The sequence below is a fragment of the Colius striatus genome, chromosome 6 (assembly GCF_028858725.1).
Source record: "Colius striatus isolate bColStr4 chromosome 6, bColStr4.1.hap1, whole genome shotgun sequence".
NCBI lineage: Eukaryota > Metazoa > Chordata > Aves > Coliiformes > Coliidae > Colius > Colius striatus.
The window spans coordinates 43,392,739-43,413,105 of NC_084764.1; the positions used below are offsets into that span (position 1 = coordinate 43,392,739).

A 20,367-nucleotide genomic window follows, 5' to 3' on the forward strand; every position below is an offset into this window, starting at 1 on the left:
ATGTAAAAATATGAATTGTTCTGTTACATAATGCATGTATTTTTTATAACTTGAGAGGACATCTTGCATATCTGAGAGAACAAAAGATGTGTGTACTGTAAATATTGGATAAAACAGTTATGCTGCTTGTCTTGTCTTGCTAAGTTTTAAGACGAAATAAAGCATGCAGTCAGAAAAAGAGAACTTTGGTCATATGTTGATGATGTAATTAACATAAGTATAAATAAGCTTGTATCAGCACTATGCAGTCATCAGATTGGAATTGTTTTGGTTCTTAGGGTGTGCAAGAGGTGCTGGGTCTGATGAAATTCAGGTTTATTTGTATATTGTTACTGAAATTTTTGTAAGCTCAAATTTGAGATTTTCTTAAACTGTCTGAAAAAATAAGGGACAAGAAAGGATTTTTCTGAGCAGTCAGTTCTCAGACTATTCTGCAAAAAAATACCAACTCTGCATTTTAGAATACTAAAAAAACATGAGACTATTTAGACTATTGTGCAGTAAAACAAGTGGATTTTACCAATATTTCCAACTTTGTTATGGAATGAAATAAGCTGAATAATTGAAATATAAGTGTTTGGAGCTAGTGATGCGGTAGAAGCCTGAAACAGATTTTACATTACTGACATGCCTCAATGTCTGATTGCTGTTTGCTGTGGCTTAAGTGATTTCTCTAACACTAGTAAAATCTGTCCCTGAACTAGAGTACAGAAAAAATTCAGGTACAAATAAAACTATATTAAACAGGGATTGTATTTGGTGGTCTCGTTGCCTTCCATTTCTTACAGTGTTTTGACATGTGTCCTGGAAGATCCTATCCTAATGTGCTGTAGAAGCAGACTCTTGCATAGCACTCCCATGCTCACTGCAGTCTGAGGCAGATCCACACCAATTCCAAAAAAGGCCATTTTACCCTTCTCCAGCCTCATCCTGCTGCCTGCCTTGGGCTGAGGCTCTGTCATCACAGCTCTATGTGAGTCACGTTGAGTGAGTGGTGCAGGGGGAGGGAGTGGGATAGAGAAGTCAGCTTTCGCCTGGAAATGTTTCCTGATCTGACATACCACGTGAATGCTAATGATGATCCACACAATAGAGTGGAGTGTGGTGGGAAGGAACAAGGAGGAACTCTTTTGGCAGCAGAATAGATTTGCTGGATTAAAGTGGTCGTGTAGCTCCCCATTCAGTTGTCTCCGATGTCTGGAGTGTCAGACAGTCCCACAGAAAACCTGCAATTCATAGAGCCAGTAAATGACTTGATGTACAAGTGTCTTCTGGGCTGGGTATGATCATCTTGAGGAAATAAAAGGACTGAAGATGAAGCTTAAGAAGTCATTTGATATCAACAGTTATTCAAGACCAGAAAAGATTCTTTATTGTGGAATAATAATCTTTTCTGTGCTTTTTTTTAAGTGAGGCTCAAGAGGAAGGAAAATACCACCTTTGAAAACCCTATGTAATTCAAGTAGAAGGAAAATCTGGTATTTCAATCTCTTCAGAAAGTGGCAACTTGCAGACATTATTTGGCTTCCTGCACAATAGTCAATGAAGTCTCTAAGGCCAAAGAGGCTGATAGAGGTTGATGCTGGGAGAGCTGGGAACCCTAGCAAAAGCTACGTGGCAGCTTTCCCTCTCCCAAACAATGTGACAAGTTGGAAATAGGTATGAAAAGCTGAACTACAGACTGTAGTCAGGAGCATGGTTTCTCTGAGAACTTTCTTAATTTTCCTGTGAGAGTTAGGCTAGAACTTAAACTCAGGCTGCTGAGTATTTGTTTAAATACCTCAATACTCATAAAGGTGCAGATTTTCTTCAGAATGTGTCATCCTGCTTAAAGAAAACATCTGTATTCTAATAGCTGTATGCTAAAATGTTACCTACTGTGAAGCTGCACCAAGGTTGTGTGTATGTTAAGTCACTTCTGGGTTTCCCAAACTAAGTGCTGTTCACATCAGTACTCACAGTTCCATCTTCCAAGGTTAACTTCAGCATTCAAACCAACCGACCAACCCTGCCTGAATTGGTTCTAGACACCAAGTTGTACTTTCCTGAGTGACAGATCATTCCATGACAGTAACACAACATGAAGATGATCAATTGGGCAGGGAGCTTCCTCATCTGTTAGATCTCAGATACAAGCTTCCTCTCCCTTGTACTTGAGTCCACCATAACATTAATGTATGTTATTACCTTCAGGTCTGATGTGGTCTTTATTTCACATAACCATTATTTTTCTATAGGTAAGCTGTTGCCTTACATCTATATGAGTACAGCAAATAGTCATTTGGTGTTTGTTCTTGAGTATGTAAGACAACACTTACTTCCTCTCACCTGTCAGAACTCCATTGCTGTCTAGTACTCAAAAAGAAGCATGGTGACTTTGACAGGAGTTAAATTAGCAACACATTTTGTTGCCAGTTCAAAACCCTCTTGGTGTTCCTCAGCACTTGTCTGTACAAATCTCCAGTATTACCTTTAGTGTCCTTTCACTGTAAGCATGAAAAGGAGTGAATGGGCTTAGCCAGGCAGATAGCCAGCTATTAAGTGTTTGTGCTAGCATTAATCAATGAGCTGGCAAATGGTAGGAAAATTGCTGTGGGTTGAGTCCTTCTTTGTGGTACTTGCTTTTGGGGCATGTCATACAAAAAGAACAGCAGTGAACACAGACTCATGATTCAAGGTAAATGTCTTGCTTTTCTTCTGGCAAATTTAGTGACACTAATAAGATCAGCAGCAGAACTACCACTGATATTTTTCTTCCACACATTTCCTGATGCCATTACCCTTTAGCATAGTGATATATATATATTTTTAATGCAGTTATCACAAGCTACACAAATCCTAAATGCTGGGATCATTTCTTCTGTAACTGATAAAGCCATTTGTGGAGCAAAATGCAGAAGCTATGAGCACTCAGTCTTGGCTTATGCCTGAAAGTAATGATGGTTTTATCCTTTTAAATCTTTGAGGATTTTGTGTGTAATTATCTAATCTAAATCTTGCCCAAACTTGTAATTCTTCAGGTAACTGATTGAAAGTGGTCAGGCACTCTATCTGAGTTAGAACATTTGTGTACAAGGTTAACTATCACAAATAATATTTAATGACAATTATCACTTCTCCTGTTGAAAAATGCTAACAATCAGCTTCAGGAAGATTCAGACTTTCTTGATGTATGTGTCTGTTTCTACAGGCATTTCAGTTCAGATAAATACTATTAGAAGATAACACTTTAAAATTAGGAAGTACTGACTAGTCAGGCAGCATAAAACTGGCCTTCCTTTGTGGGGACAAAGTGGACTTTGACAGCATATGAATCATATCTGGTATGGTGTCGGGGTTTAGCACCATCTAGGAACAAAGGACTAAGATCAGCCTTAAGTATTAAGGGCCTTTGGAACCCCTTAAAGACAGGGCTCAATTGCCACTTATGGTCCCAGGTAAAATAGACAAGACTATTCAGCTTGGGTAAGAAGAGAGAAATTAATCTACTGCCAACCAAAAACATAAAACCCCAAAACATACAAAACAGAAAACAATGCAGAGTGGTACAATTATGAAATGCATGACCAACCCTTTAAGACCACCTTCCTCCCATCCCTCTTCTCTTCCTAGGCTCAGAGCCCTGATCCCGGTGTCTTTGTCTTCTGCCTCCCTGAACAGTTCAAGGCGACAGAGACTGAGAGGTTTCAGTCAATCCTTTCCTGGTGGCTCTTGCCATTTGTCTCTCCTTGAGGCAGATGGACTCCTTGCTGGTCCTCCCTGCTCCAGCACAAGGTCCCTGGCCCAGCAGCCCTGCACGGGCCGCTCCGACATACGTTCATCCTGAGGCCTACACTCCTTTCTGCCTCCTGTGTGGGTCTCTGGAGCCCATGGTCACTCCAGCACCATGCCATGGCTGCCTCCTCACACGGTCTCTGCCTGTCGTGGCACACTCACCCAGAGCTGCTGGTGGCTCTCAGGCCTGCTGTTGCCCTCCATGGATTGCAGGGGCACAGCTTGCATTCTCAACACAAGTTGCAGAGGGCTCTCCAGTATGGTGGTACTCCTTCCTTCCTCCTTCTGTGACTGTGGAGTCTCCATCTTGTACCATTCCCCCATCTCCTCCTCCAGCTCAGATTTCCCTTCTTTAAATAGGAGGTGGGTCCACCTCAGAGCCAGGGGATATTTTGAGAACTTCTTACTGGGACCAGCACTCCATCTGCCTGTTACCAAGCAAAAAGAGGTTCCACACAAACCCATGACATTTGGAGAGGCTGTTCAGCAAAGGCTGTAAGAGCTTTGCAAGAGGGAATCAGTTGGTGCATCTCAGGTGGAGCTTGTGTCATTGTGATGATAAATAAAGTCTTGCACCACTGATTGTATTCGTCAAATGAATGTTGATGAATGATGAAGAATCAGATCATTGAGCAAGAGGCAGACAGGGCAAGTGAAATGTGTGTATGTATGTTATGAAAACAGGAGGCAGGGCATGGCACAAGTCAAAGACCCAGCAGAAAATGTGTCAGGGAGCACAGAATGTGTCATGTTTTGCTTGTAAATGGCAGAACTTTGGTGGTGTGCCTTCCTGTAGAATTGAGATCGACTTCCTTTACCAGGCTCAGTGGAATAATGCCCTGCCCTTCCCACCATACAACCTTCCCTTTCTCATGAACACTTTTTTCTTCCCTCTTCTGTCTCAGTACTGTTCTGTTGTTGCTCCATGACTAGGGACAGCAAGGTCCATCTGCTTTGTACCTTAGTATGTGCTGGGTTCCCAGCTAAGCAGGTGATTGCTAGATTCCTCTTGCAGCCTTTCCTTCATTGGAGATTATGCTTTGGATGTCTTTCTTATTCCCTGCCAGGTTCTTACAAAACTTGTAGCAACTTGGTATCTTTGGACAACTTCACTGAAATTTGGTGTACAGGAGATATTAAGGGTCTTCAGTGGCATCAAAAGGGACTAGGTGGGAGGGATGGACTCAGACTGTCAAACATTGTGATCACACATACCTATTTCCTTAGGAAACCTAAGACTGAAAAGTAGCATTCACAGGGTGGACAATAAGAGGAAGCAGGTGAGCACAGGAAAGGGGAGAAAAGTCTCTGTGACTGGAAGAGTTAAGCTTGGAGCCAGCAAAGGATTTTTGTATCAAACAAAAATTTACATTTCTGAAATACAGGGAAAATTGCACAATCAGGTATCAAGAGGATTGTTCTTTAAAACTCAAGTGTGGGCTGTAACAGGTATTTATCACCCTAGTAAGCAGGTTGGGGCTACTTGGGTGTGGGTATCTCCCAAGACATGTAGACAAGCACTAACTTGTTAAACCTGTCAGCCTTCTGTTTTAGTAGCAATATCACAGGAATGCTGTTTCTTTGAAAAGGGTGCACAAAGGGCAAACAAGCTACTGGATTTCTAGAATGTAAGTTAAGAGAGATGGTTGAGGGAAATGGTAAAACTTGCTGCTCTTTCATGTTCTTCCTCCAAAGAAAACATCTTGAATAAAATGTTGGATCTGCCTGGTGGGAGTATGGCTCCACAGTCAATTATCTGCGTCATTTTGTTGTTGCCCTGACATTAATATTTTGCAATTCACATAGTTTCCTACCACAACGTTTTGTGAAGGGAATGAGTCGATAAAAGGAGCGTGGTGGCAGACAAATTTCTCTGTAACCAGACAGTTTCGACGTACCTTCTGGGTAGATCTACCTGAATGTTATCATCATGTTATATAATGACTTAAACCTCAAATCATTTCTGAACTGTGAAGCTACTCGATGCTGGGCAGTCCAGTGTATGAATAGGTTGTCCAGGGAGGCCATGGAGTCTCTGTCCTTGGAAGTTTTTGGGACCTAACAAGGCAAAACTCGGAGTAACCTGGTCTGAAATCAGTATTGACTGTGATTTAAGCAAGAGCTTGCACTAGAGACCTCCTGAGCTCCCTTTCATCCCAAATTGTTGAAAGAGACCTGCAAGTCTCTGTATTATTTTTTTGCATTTGTCACATTCATTTAGAATTTGAAGCTGCCAATGATACAAAACATCAGATGTTCTTCAACATTTGGCAGCTTTGACTCGGTGATTTTTGTGGGGCTGAATTTATGGAAACTTACACTGCCTAATGAAAGACACAGGAGTCTTCAAATTAGAACTGTTGGGTAAACACACCACTGAAGCAGCAGTTATCTTTTGTCCACTGTGATGTAAAGTCATAGTTTCTGTGATGCCAGACACTAACTCATTGACATAAATTGAATGCTTCAGAATCTGAACAGAAAGTAGAAGTCCAAAGCATACCTCAACAGTTCTCATTTTTAACCACATTCTAGCTTGGCAAAAGTCCTGTTGTGATTTGAGGGTGATGTCAATAATACTACCATCCTTCCCTCACCTGCTCTCAGAAATGAGAGGAAATTTGACATGCCTCTGACCTTGACAGGGGCCGATGTGTGCCCATTCCTGGGGTAGCAGTGCCAAATCTGCTGGCATTTCCCCCAGCTTTTAGTCATGCTGAAACAGCCTTCAAATATCTTTTATCAGGTGGCATAATACAAATTGACTGCAGCGTAGATGCATCTCACAAACCTAAATCACAAACCTATTTACCCATGACTGCGCTTCAAATTATGTTTTCAAATTATTCAAATTGATGTTTTCTTCCTGTGCTAACAAATTATGCTGGTTCTATCTGTCAGGGGAGGAGGAGAATATGAGTGGAATAGAATTTGTTTTTGGGTGGAGAATTATGCCTGTCATATATACCCTGGTTTTTAATGAAGAAATAAATACTGGCATTTCGCTTGCTGTTGCGAATATTGATCAAAACATTGACTGTTACTGCTTTGTGTTATATTCTTGAGAGCATATATTTTTTGGCTTCTTAAAAGTAGCTGGTTTTGTTGTGGGTTTTTTCTTTCCTGTGTGGTTTCCTGGATAACACACTCCTTGCAGACAACTGTAAATACAGTAATTCAAAATCAGCTTGAGAAAAAAGGTAGTGAAGCACACAGATATATAGCACTTAGAAAGCCTATCCCAGATTCTGGTTACAGCCTCACAGTCATGAATAAACAAACTCTTGCAATTACTCTCAGCTCCTGTTACCCTGACAACAGTATATATAACAAAATTCACTAATCACTGCCAATAAAACCCCCAGTACAGCTAATGTTTCTCTGGCAGGATGAAATACTTTCATTAAGTATTATCTCAAAATCATAAATCCTGCTTTTAATATTAAGATCACAAGTGATCAGTAAAGTGTAATTATTCATTCCAGTATATGGAGAGAAGTTTCCTTTGAGTTCCCTATTTATAAAACAGCAATCTGTAAAGGGAGAAGGTGGAGTTTTTTACCCGTTTTCTCGTGTTGGTCTATCACTTGGCAAACACAGCACTCTGGTACTTTGTGGTACAAGTGTCTGCTCACTCACTTTTATTAGTTCTGTGCATGCTACTTATCTGGATATGAGAGGGCTGTGGAAAAGCAGTGTCCTAGGTGAGGAGCAGGAAAGCAAATTTGAAATATTTAAAATTTACTAAGAGGTTAAGATTGTGTAATCCAGTATTTAAAAGCATCAGGTCACATCCTGATGTAAACAGGGTTCTACTCCAAAATCCAATAAAGTAAATACCAGTTTAAATTAATTACTGATGTGTTGCCTGCTCTGAGCTCTGATCTGCTGTGTAACCTTTGTTGCAGTCTCTGTGATGATGAGACTCTGTGAGTAATTTGTTTTCAAATTTCAGTTACTTTTAAGGAGTTTGGATGCTTTAACAGACTTGAATTTTTCCATTTTAGGGGAAGCCCTATGCAACTTAAAATTCCTCTGTGCATTCAAATGGTAGTGTTTAGTGCTTAGCTTTCTGAGAGAGAGAGACCACTGAAGCTGCAGTGTTTCTGAACACCAACACCTGCCAAATACCAAAAGCCAGTGCACAAATAGCTTGTAACTTCCTTTTAGGAGGGAATACTTTATTAATTTGCATATATTAAACTAATTCATTTTAATATCATAAAATCATAGAATGGTAGGGGTTGGAAGGGACCTTTAGAGATCATCTTGCCCAACCCCCTGCAGAAGCAGGGTCACCTAGATCAGGTTGCATAGGAACATGTCCAGGCGGGTCTTGAAGACCTCCAAGGAAGGAGACTTCACAACCCCTTTGGGCAGCCTGTTCCACTGCTCCGTTGACCAATTGAGATGGACAAAACAGGACCAACCCAGACTGCTGGCAGTTTTTGAATTGAAAATGGTGGTAAAGAGAATGAGTTCTAATCTTTTCTTTCTTTCCTTTCAGTTCCTAGAAAGATAGCATTAATGCCCTTTTCTGTAGTCACTATTTCTTCTGTTTACTCAAATTTAAGTACATGCTTGGCTTGATGTATAATATTTATTATGTTTTAAAATATAAAGAGTAATTGCATTCACTTGCCTTAATACAACTGAATACATTTCATAGAATCATAGAAAGGTAGGGGTTGGAAGGGACCTTTATGATTTCTGGATTAATTAATGAGGTAAAGAACGAGACACTTTAAATCAAGGAAAACTGTAGACAAAGCAGTAAAATAGTTTGTCACTGGTTGACAAAACAAGAAAAACGAAGAAACAAGGGTTTTGTTAAGTGTACAAGACAGCTTAACCTTGCATAGGTTTGTGTCTTCCTGCTTTGAAAGTTGCTCATGATCCATTTACAGTAGCAGGGAATCTTCTATAAACACTTAAACCAAGGATTTTACTCTTCTGTTTACTGCCTGGAATTATTGATAAAATTGGGTATTTCTTTGAAAAATGATACCTGTGTTACTACCCCTAGAAGTAAAATTACTGATTTCATTTCCCCTCCACTTGAATTTTAATAAGAGAAGCTGGTGTTCTGCAAAATTAGTCTAATGACCTGTGTCCTGAAGTAGTGATCCACAATTTGATAACGGAACTCTCCCATATGTTTCTTATCTGCGGTTTCGTTTCCTCAATCTGTCTCAGATTTGATGGGTTGTTAAAGCTTTAGCTGCTACTAGCGGAAATAATAAGAAGTAAAGATAAACTCTGTTAAAGAAGAGAATTATTCTTGTGGCTGAAGGATAGGGCAGATTTGTTCCCCAGGGTTTACAAGTAATGATTCCTCTCTCTCCCTTTCAAATGGTCCTTCACTGATTCACAAAGCCCTAAAGAAAGAGAGGGAGGAAATCCTTCTGAAAGACTACTTTGCTTTTTACTTGCTGGCAGAAAGGTAGAACCAGTCATAGGACTGAGCTTAAAAAAATAGAAAGTGTTAATTAAACAGCATAATTAATGTTTTTTCCCCTTTTGACTGCTATTAGAATTATAAAGCTACATTTGCAGTGGGTACTTTTGACATCTGGTTTATGGATTCTTTTGGGCTTATATAATATTTCTGTTCATAATTAATTTTTCTTTCTTTTTTTTTTTCCCTTAAACAGCAAGACCATTTACAAAATTGGTAAAGGAAATGCAACTCCATCGAGATGACTTTGAAATCATCAAAGTGATTGGGAGAGGTGCATTTGGTGAGGTAAGAGGTTTTTACTTTCCATTGTAGTGACGTGACTTTCATCATTTGTGCATCTGATTTCTTGCTACAGTTGACCTGCTCTCGTCCTAAAGACAAAAGACTCACACAGATATGTTAAAATACTTCCAAATGTGGAATGTAGCAAGGTATTGATGAGTAGTCTCTTTGAAGCAGGGTATTTGGTGTCCAGTTCTGCCATCTCTGTGACTGGTTCGTTCTGACTTCAGCGCAGCAAAACAAGCGTCTCTTCAGTGTATGATCAGGGTGGTCCCACCTAGCAGCTGCACAGCTGAATTTGGATCTCTTCTCCCACTTGCCATATGTACTCATCTGTGCTGCTGTAATTTGACACAGAACTGGGCTGCTTCTAGGGTAGGAAGGTGGAGGCTGCTCCACCCATCTGCCTGTCTCTGGCAATCTGGTGATGCAGAAAGACGCATTTGGCTGCCTCAAAGGCTGTTCCCTGTCATCTTTGAAGATCAAAGGCTGCTGGATCTGTTTTTTGGACAGCAAGTTGAATCATGCTGGGGTGATAGGAACGCCTTGTGTTTTGTGTCCCAGGACCCTGGACTGAAGCTTTACTTCTTAATGTGCTTGATAAAAGTCTCAGACACAGAAGTCTGATAGGGTTTGCCATTGGCAAAAGCATTCAGGAGCATGACCCCTCCAGTAGGCATAGGATACCTGAGACTTCTGGAGAACCTCAAAGACAGCCTTTTCAGCATTTAAGTACAGTAACTAAAGCCACTCAGAGAAACTACTCTTAAGTAGTGCCATTCTAAAGTCAAATGTAGTGACAGCCATTAGCAGCTCACTTCATCTAAGCACTTGCTTACAACTCCTGCTGCCCATGGCTAAGGCTAGGCTTCCTTATCTTAGCTTATCTCCACAGAGAGAATTGTGTGCTGTGCAGGGCTTTCCTTATAAGCATGTTATGCCCTAAACTGTCTTTCACATAGGCTTTCACATAGGGTTTGACTGTGGGACAAAGTGTCACAGGCAGACCAGAATAGAATGGTGCAGGACCAACCTTGGTTCAGAAAGCAATGAGGTTTCTGTGTGCATTTGGCAGTGGGTGAAGTAATAGCCACATAATTTCATATCTACATAATTCTAAGCAACTTCAGAGACTGCTTTTGAGGAAAGTGGACACCTAAGACAGAAATTAATGTTTCAAGAAGACATTTTCATCTATACCGTCATCTAATGATGTGATGAGGTAACATGTAGTACTTGTATAATCATCATGAGCATTGCTGCTGAAGAAACTTGAGCATTTGAACTAAAATGTCCAGAGAAATAGTAACATCTTGACCTGTAAGACAAAGTTCATTTTCTAGTGGATGTTGAACTTAGTGAGTTGCAACATTTGTTACAAAAAAGGAAGTGTTAACTTCAGGTAGTGGAAACACTGCATGAAAATCAGTTGTTTTTTTCCTCCCTTGAGTGTTTGTTTTTTTAGCTGGTGTGTATTATTTGAACATGACTTTCAGAGAGAGAAGTTACTGCAAAGAATTTGGCAGGGAAAAGCAGAAACGGGAACAAATTTGCTAAGTCTAAATCAGAGCTGAAAGCTAGAAGTTAAATCTGGAAATGAGGTCTGACCTGAATGGTTCATGAGTAGATAAAAGGCCTAGAGAATCAAGACAGTGGTAGATGACTGTCTACCTCTTTGTTAGGGTTTTGATTCAATGCAGTAGCACAGTTATGAGGGACATGCCCCCACTTAAAACAGAATGACTTTGCTGTGCATGAGCTGGATTTCTTTTGGAGGAAACTAATCCAGAACCTCTGTTCCAGGTGTGCACCAAATGTGCTTCTGTACCCAACAATCAGTCACTGGGTTTGATGGTTCTTACACCTTCAAAGTATGTTTGATACAGCCTGAAGCAAAATTCCTGAGCTGCAGTCAGTAAAGATGGGAAGGCTCAGCACAGGCTACTTCCATCTGTTGTTCTGGCCTTGCTGTGCCAAATTACTTGGTGGAGTGGCTGTGAGCACTGATATCTAAGGAATTTTAAATTAGTGTTTTGACAATTTTGGTGGGATTAGAAGCATTTTCTGTATCTTTTCAGAACTAGACTTGCAAATGCTATAGCTATCAAAAATGGTTTCAGGTCAAGGGAACCTTTTATAGCAAAGTGCAGATGGAGTGTTGGAAACGCCTTCCTGCAGTATAGCTTGAAGGAAGGGCTGTTTTCCACAGTACTTGCTCTGCTCTTTCTCAAAACTATGCTCTCTCCACTTAAGGAGTTGACCAACAGCAGATGAAGTATTTATATGAGCTTCAAGAGACTTTATACTTCAAGAGTTTATACTTTCTAAGGCGTTTAGGAAGGCTTTTCTTAGCTTTGAATCAAGAGTGTTAAGGTGTATAAAAGAGAAAAATTCTGGGTGGAAGCTTGTAATAACAGTGTTTGGAGTGCATGACTCAACAGTATCTTTCATATGCTTTCATTTGGAAAAGCATGGAACTCAACTGAAGCAATTTGTACATCACATCCCCCCCAGTGGAAATGAAATTTCACAGAAGTGAAATGAGAAAGTATCTTAATTTCATCCTTCTATTCGAGCTGTGAGTGCTCACAAAGTCAGTGCTGCTATCTGTCAGTATCACATATTGTCTTGTTCATCTTTTAATTACAAAAGTTATAGTTTATAGTTGCAGCAGCTTGAAACTTCTTCAGTTTAGATTATGCAGGAATCATTGATTTGAAGTTCATTATACTTTATTCCCGCTTGCTAGAGAATGTTTTATGCATTTGATTACGAGTGAATCCCTGTGTGTAGCACACTGCTATAACTGCCAAATATGATGGGCATTATAGAATAGTAATTACAAAAAAGCTGACATTCCATAAGAATCAGATTTCTTGAGAGGGACTTGTGGCTTGTGACTTGTATAAAGCAAGACTTCAGAAAACTGAATGGGTGAGCTGGGAGTAATTTTCCCATATTATACTCATACATACATTGGAACTATATTAGATTTTACTTAATGGGGTTTGAGTGATTATTTGGTTATTCATTAGTTCTTGTTTAAAAAAAAAAACCCAACACTAAAACCTCAACTATCTGCTAGAAATAAATTGTTTATGTATCTATAACCTATTTGTTAGAATGCTTCAAGAAAATAATTGGACTTAATCTATTCCTATTAGAATGAAGTAGTTTAAATATTGAGCAGCTAAATGAGCCAGGCTTCAAACAGGATGAAAACTACATTCCATTCTTCTCAGTTTGGCTACTTTGCACTTCTTGAAAAATATCAGGGGGATTTAGTCTTACCAAAGAACTTTTATATAAACCAATAGCTTTGAAGAAATACTGCTTAAACAAAATAAAAGCATGATTACTAGTTATTAGTCATGATCAGTGGTCAATTTTTTGCCACACAACATGTAAACCAAGGGAACATGGTCTTTGACAGGAGAGAGGATTGAGACCACATATGAGTTTGTTGCTGAACAGAGCTGCAAAATTAGTATTTAATTCAAGGCAGATTGATATAATCACCAGTACATATCTGTATTGGTTTGTCAGTGCCTCTTTCCTCCTCCTTTCTTTCTTCTTTCTCCTGTTCACACCAGCAGAACTCCAGCAATATGAGAGGAAAACCCAACTGGTAAGCTAAAACAACCAGAGTGAAAGCTCTTATGGCATGGGACATGTGAGAAGGCAAACAAAAAATATCATTCCTAAAGTTCTTGTTATTATGCTAAGACAGAAACAGCGTAGCTCAGAACCTAGAGATTTCTTCCCCATCCACCTGCCAAGACTCAGTTCTCCCTTTCTCATACACTGAGCCAGCCACTTTGCATGCAGGGTAAATGCAATGTCTGAAGATCCTTTACAGCAACATTTAAGACTCTGACTGCTGGAGTCACTGGCTTGAGAACACAATTTATATTTTTTCAGAAGTTTAGTGGTTATGAAGAAAAGTTTAAATGTGATTTGAGTGCATGACAGCTAGAATAGCATCATTAGAAATGCAGGCTATAAGGAAGATAAACTACTCATGGCTCTTCTCCATTTCCTAGGGTGTATTCACTTGGGTGTATACACAGATGGGTGGAACATTTTTTGTGAGTGCCCTGATTTACTTTCACAAAATCACAGAATCTTAAGGGTTGTGCAGAAGGGCAGCCTCTATGAGGAGATGAATAATAATTTAAAAGCCCTCTGAAATAAACTAAAATGATATGAACCTGCTTCTGCAGGGGTTTGGACTAGATGATCTCTAAAGGTCCCTTCCAACCCTACCATTCTGTGATTCTATGATTTTCTATAGTCTTAATTATAATACAATTAATGTAGAAGTCTGTCTTTGTAGACAATAATGAGATTCTGTGTACTGTAGGGTGAAGTTTTTGTTAACTAGTGAAAGTACACATTCTTTAGGAGAAGAGTTACAGAATATGAGCACAGAATGGAAAACTCCAGCTTTTAGACCTTTAGAAAACCACACCAAATCAAAAACCCCAAATCCACCTGTGGCTTGGAATTTGCATAGGCCTGACAACTCTTCCATCTAGAAACATTGTGGACTGTTGTTTGAAGTTATGTCCTGAGAACTTGTGCTTGATAGGTTTGTGCTTAACTGGGAAACTTATACCAGCCTAAGAAGAGCCTTCTGTGTGCTTGATGTTTGCCTCTGTGTGCCAAAGGGAACTAGGATTACTAGTGCTGCAGGATGGTAGGAGGGGAAGGAGGAGGATCCTGTGAATGGGATCAGTCTGGTTCTAAATACTCATCTTTGCTCCTTTATAAGCTTCATCTGACCTCTCAGTAACGTACTTGTGTAAGTCTTTTAAGATCATTTTCCCTCATTTTGTGTAAAGGACCATTTAGGCACATTGCCGTAGATTACTGCATTTCAGGCAAGAGCAGCTGTCGAAGGAAGTACTCTGTCAAGATGTACCTTGTTTGAGAACTTGGATTGTATAACATGGCTGACACCTCCTGGAAATTTGTCAGCATGAGACTGAAACAATTGTTTTCCTTCCCTTGTTTGTTAGCGAGGATTTCTTGAATGAGCAACACTTACCGTGGTTCCAGCGGAAGGGTGGAACTGCTTGGTCTTGCTTAGCACAAAAATAACTAAAACTCTTAATGTGCCCCACCTAAGTATTACTGCTCTGGATGGATTAGAAATACCTTTTCATATAAATGCTGTTGTGTACAGACTTGATCCGTGTAGTGTTTAGTAATAGTACGTGTCACCTCGACTCGGAATGTTTAGTCAGAGTCTTAACTGGAATCAACAGATGTAGAAGTGTTTCCAGAAGAAAATAAATAATGCCTGGGAGAATGAGACTGATCCCTTGTGTCCCACAGGTTTCTGATAAATTACGTGGTTCCTAATGAGATGCATTGTCCAAGGGTGCAGCGAGACTCAGAACTGAATATGCAAAGCGTAAGCTTCCTGAGGTCTGTCGGTCATGCTTGGCAGCGAGACGCAGGGCTGTTTGTGCCTTTCCCACCTTGTAATCGCAGCTGTAGGGGACTGAGTTTAATGTTTTTATGTACTTCTAGAAATTAACCTGGCGCACAGTGAGCCTACAGACTGCAATTAAGGCTGTCTCACCTATTCAGAAGCTTTGGTGATTGGTATGAGGCACCCAGGAGGGACTCTACCTTCCTACATCGTAGATTAACAGAATTCTTAAGTGTTACACATAACATATGACACTTTTCATCCAGCTATCCAAAGAGGCAAAGTGTTCAGAATATGGTGCAGAGGAAATATTAATTAGCTTTGCTTTACTACAGTATGCTGTTCACAAAAGAAAAATCAAAACAAACTATTTTCTGCTGTGGAAGTGGATGAAGAAATAAGCTGCTTTGTTTGGAAAATGCTCCTAAAGAGCTGGTTGCTATCTTGGTCCTCCCCAGCTCCGTGTCTGTCTGTATGGCAACACCAAGTTACTATGGTGACAGGCAGGTTGCAAGGAGCTGGAGAGACACAGTTCATTGTAGTGTTGCTGTGAGACCAGCCATTTGTCTCTGCAATCCCCCTCAATTGCTGAGGAAGAGCTTAGGTGTTACTCAGGGCCTTTATTCTTTCTTTGCAGAACCTTTCTGGCTCTCACTTGTAAGTGATTTCATATCTGCACAACATAGACATCCACACTGTGTTCAGAAAAATGGCTTTGCTCTGGAAATGGGTACTGTGGCATATAAACTCTACCAAAAGACACTCTGGTTGCTCATTTTAAATGTAAAATACACACAATAAAACCTGACAGAGCAGTCCAGACCAGTTTGTCCTCAAAGGTGCACTATTAAAACTGTTAACGACTGAGCTGTGTATCAATGACTTTTCATATCCAACAGTATCAGGAGGATACAGCAGTTCCTGCAATGTGTTTTTCAGTAGCCAATGTCCAAGATATCAATAGCATGTGACAGAAATAGTAAAGTGGCCTGTGCAAGCTCTAACTGATGGAAATGACTGTAGTATCCGATTATGAATCTGGTAATAAGATGTTACGAACAAATTGTTTACATCTGAAGTGACATTTTGTCTCTTCTCCTGGTTGAAAGGCTTGTCTAAAATCTCTGCTCAAATGTCTAAAGCCGTTCCAAGTGCCTGCCAAAGGTTAATTCATGGTAATTTTACACTATTTATGTAATTTTATTGTCCATTAGCCTAAGCAGATCGTTTATCTTTCGTCATCCTTACTGCTGATGTCCTTCCTTTACAGTTTTATTTGTAGGTAGCAATAATATCCACATTTTAATACTCTTTTTTTAACAAACAAAGCTTTTTGTGCTCCTGCAGTCATATGAGGGCCTCTGTGGTTCCTTGATTGTCTCAGTAGTCTTCCTTCACACCTGCTCCGGATAAAGTTGATTTCTCTGAGGTGTGACTGTGTAGTTTCCAGTGAGTTTTGTATTTCTACCAGGTGGTAGTGTTTACTCATGCCTTGTGGCCTGTGTCTGGCTATGAATTCCAGAGTTGTGTTTGTCTCTTTCTTAACTACCTGCTGTTATGAGCTAACTGCACAAGGATTATCACCTATATGCCTTGTGTTCCTCTTCTTTGCAGCTGAGAACTTACTGCATTTGCGTTTCATCTTGTTCCAGAAAGTCCAGTCCTTGAGGATAAGTTTTACCTGAAAGTTTAACGTGCTATAAGCATGAATAGTGTCCCAGTTAGCTTTTTTATCTTTGCTTTGAAATTAGTGCCAGCATGGTTTTCAAGAAGTCGTTTCATTAACTGTCTTAATTGTTTACTGGAGATCCAGTCTTGCATTTAAATAATTCCTGCACTTTCTTACACAATGCTTACTGTTTACATAAAAGAAAGTTTGTAACTTTGTGCTTGCTTACTAATCCTGATTGTGCCACTCAAAGGGCAGAGTACAGTGGTGGAGAAGCTCTGTCATGTTTGTAGAGGCTGATTTGGCTCAGATTCCCAACCTCTAGGTTTCATCAGGGCATGGGGAGGAGTAGAACTCGGCCTAGGATGGCTTTGCACAGTGCAGCCCTAAATGTCAACATCAAGTGGGTTTTGAAGATGAAAATGCAGCAAAATACTTCCATAGAACAGTTCAAGAAGCAAAATACTAACTCTTATCAAAGTCTAAAAGTATTTTAGCAATATTGATTCTTTCATTGCAGTACATGTGAGGCGGAGCTTTGAGGCAAAAAGTGCAATGGATGGCAGAAGTGAATCTAATAGGCTGTTGTGGTGTGTTGTTACCACAGCCAGCTCTCAGTTATGCTTTAGCCCCAGTTTTCATGCTTTTTTTTTTAACATAAATATGCCAAAAGTTGGTCAAAGCATAGGCACTAGGATTCATTAGGCTTTGTGAAGAAACATACTTGGTCTTTACTTCAGTGTTCCTGTAGCTGCAAATCTTGAGCGTGGCGAGTCACAGTGACAGAAGTCAGATCAGCTGGAGACAGCTTAGATCTAAACAGGTTTGTCTGGATCAGGGCTGCAGACCCAGGAAAACTCCTGCATCTGGAATTTTTCCTTGTTAGAGTGTTAAGATTTGGTAGAATGGAATCACCTACATCTCCCTACCAAACCACTCTGTCACATTGTGGAGTATTCACCACTCCTGGTTCTTCATCCCAGTGTAGATGCAAGTTGGGTAAGTTTTAATTTTCTCAGTTTGACACAAGTATCAAAGATAGTTGTTCCAGGTCAAAGATGTGTGGATTAGTTAACCCACAACCCATCCCTTTGGCCAGGTAGAGAGGTGTAGGAGAAGAATCCATGGACAGAGCAAAGCTGCCAACAGCCCAGAGTTCAGGCGCTCCCTAACCATACCTGTAACTCAGTGGTCATCAAGGCTTCTGCTGTATGTGTTACTTGGGTATTAAATATTACTTAAATATCTTCTGAAAACTTAGGTGTCCACAGCAGGCTGGGGCAGAAATCCAGAACAGCTGTGTGACAATAATACTTTTTAGTCTTGCTACGTCTTTTCTTTTATTCATTGCTTTTCAATTTCTGTGTTAGGAGAAGCAGCAAATAATTATTCTGTTTATATTCCCCATGACATTTGTGGTTTTATGCCTATCACAGCTGTTATCTCTACTAGGTTTTAGGTTATTAAATCTTCTTCGGAAGCTCTTTTAAACCTTTGCTTCTGCCTTTTTTCCCCCCTTTCTTTATCCTTAACATACTTCTTTTTTCAACTTCTATTAGATTGTAAGTTTTTGTCTTGGAAGTTAAGAGTGAGCACCAAGATTAAATCCTGATCTTTTACAGTCTGTATATGTCATATGCACTTGTTTAGCCAATAGACTCTTTGCTTCTGAAGATGGAAGCAATGCTCTTGTTCTTAAAGTAGGAATTTGCAGCACTGCCCCTATCTGCATCCTTTGGAATATGTCTGAACAGTAAGTGTTTCTTGTGTCAGTAGATGTCATGGATAGGCATGTAGCATAGGAGGCACCATATTTAAAACCTGACCTAGAATAATAGAATCACAGAATGGTAGGGGTTGGAAGGGACCTTTAGAGATCATCCAGTCCAACCCCCCTGCAGAAGCAGGTTCACCTAGATCAGGTCGCATAGGAACATGTCCAGGCGGGTCTTGAAGACCTCCAAGGAAGGAGCCTCCACAACCCCTCTGGGCAGCCTGTTCCACTGACATCTTGCTTTGTTGACACAATTGCCATGTAAGAGGTTTCTATTTGATCTCACAAAGTGGTCAGTGTGGTTATTGTAGTTGAAGTATGCCAGGAAAATAAGAATTAATACAAAAGTAAAAAGAAGCAGCATCTCAGAAGCAGCCAAAGCATTAAGTGACAAGTGTAAACTTAGAAATAGTGCCACCTGATGAAGAAAGTAAGAGAAAGTGAACTCAAGGAAACACTGAGATGTTTCATGGAACAAAAATTGGGGGTTTTTCTGTAATATTGCACCAGCACTCTTGCTTATAGTAGATTATTATAGATTATCAAGACATAATGTAGTTTGTGCTTCCTGTTTCAGTTCAGACATCAGTGAGGTTTGGGCTTTACATTTCTGTTTGCTTTCTTACAATAAAAAAATGAGTCCTAAATGGATTGAGTGGAGGAGTCAGATCTCATCAAACTAAAACTGTTCCTTCTGTGAGGCATCTTTTGCACCTTTCACAGATAAAACTCTTGGAAATACTATTTTCTGCCTGGTTAATTTTTCTGCTGGCACGAGAAGCTGTCCCACTGTCACCCTTACAACTAAAGCAGCAGTGTGTTTACTGGTGCCATTACTTGATAACCACTTAATGTGGAAATATGAGTCAACTTTCCTTGTATTAATTCTACTTTGTCTTCTGCAGAAGACAATTATCTTCCTCCAGAAAATTTAAATGGAGGTTTTTAAGCAGTCTTCTCAGTTGAAAAAAATAGGACTAATAAAGATAGCAACTGGAGAATTGCTAAACAGTTCCTACAGACTTGGCTTCTTTTCTTTTTTCCCTTTTTCTTTTTATAGATCTGTTCTCATTCCCTACTTTGTTGTGATGTTTTCATAGCTCCTCAGCTGCAAACGTCCTCCTCTATGCCCAGCTCATGTCATTCCTCAGCAGCTCAGCAGCTTCACACATCTACCATCCTGCAGTGCTTTTCAGACAGTGATGGCCTTAGATAAAGTGCTGTAGATGCATATCTGGGTTTCACTGTGGTTGTTCTGAAATGGCTGAGCAGTTTTAGCTTGTGGTATAATGAAACTGGAATGTTGGTACTTCAGGGCTCACTGGGATACTCCTTGTAAATTGCTTCAGCCCCAGAGGTTTGGTTCATCTGCAGCAGGTAGTGGTGCTCAGTTCTGGTCCGTCCCTTTAATGGAGATGGGGATATTTCCTGAGTCATCATGTTGTGTGTGGAACAGAGTATAAAATGTATATTGGGTAATGTCAGCATCTTTCAGTTTCTCAAAGCTTTTAATGGGCAGTTTGACTTACAGTGTGCCTTCAGCTGTATCAGGGTAATGATTCCATTAGTGTATGGAGAGAGGCTGATACAGTGGCTTTTAACTGCAAGGCTGTGATGAGGCTAGGAGCAAGGCAAAATGTTTTAGGCTGTTACTGAAGGTCAGCGTTGAACAGTTTTGTGTGTGCCAAGGAACCTCATCTTTGTCTGAGACTTTCTCTTCTTACTCATCTTTCCCCCATGACATTAGCAGTGTCTGCAGCAGGTGTTTGTAGGCCAGGAGACACTGGGTTGTAGCTGTGGGTTTCCTACATTGCTTTCAGAAGCTGCTTCTTAGTGCTTTGCCTTTCCTGGATGCATTTAGGGCCAGATTCCCATATCTTTCCTGTGACGGGTATCTGCTAGTCCTTTCCTTAAGGTCAGTGTCCATTACATAGCTGTGTGTGCAGATGTGCACTACATGTCACCCA

The 20,367-nt window shown here is 40.2% G+C and overlaps 1 protein-coding gene across 5 annotated transcripts in view; it reads left to right on the forward strand.

The window, feature by feature from the left end:
• Window positions 1-20,367, forward strand: part of CDC42BPB (CDC42 binding protein kinase beta) — a 100,514-nt gene that overhangs the window by 18,362 nt on the left and 61,785 nt on the right. For all 5 annotated transcript variants that reach the window (XM_061998704.1, XM_061998705.1, XM_061998706.1 and 2 more), the window contains exon 2: window positions 9,429-9,520. In XM_061998704.1, the coding sequence (XP_061854688.1) occupies window positions 9,429-9,520 (92 nt within the window). The remainder of the gene's footprint in view (window positions 1-9,428; window positions 9,521-20,367) is intronic.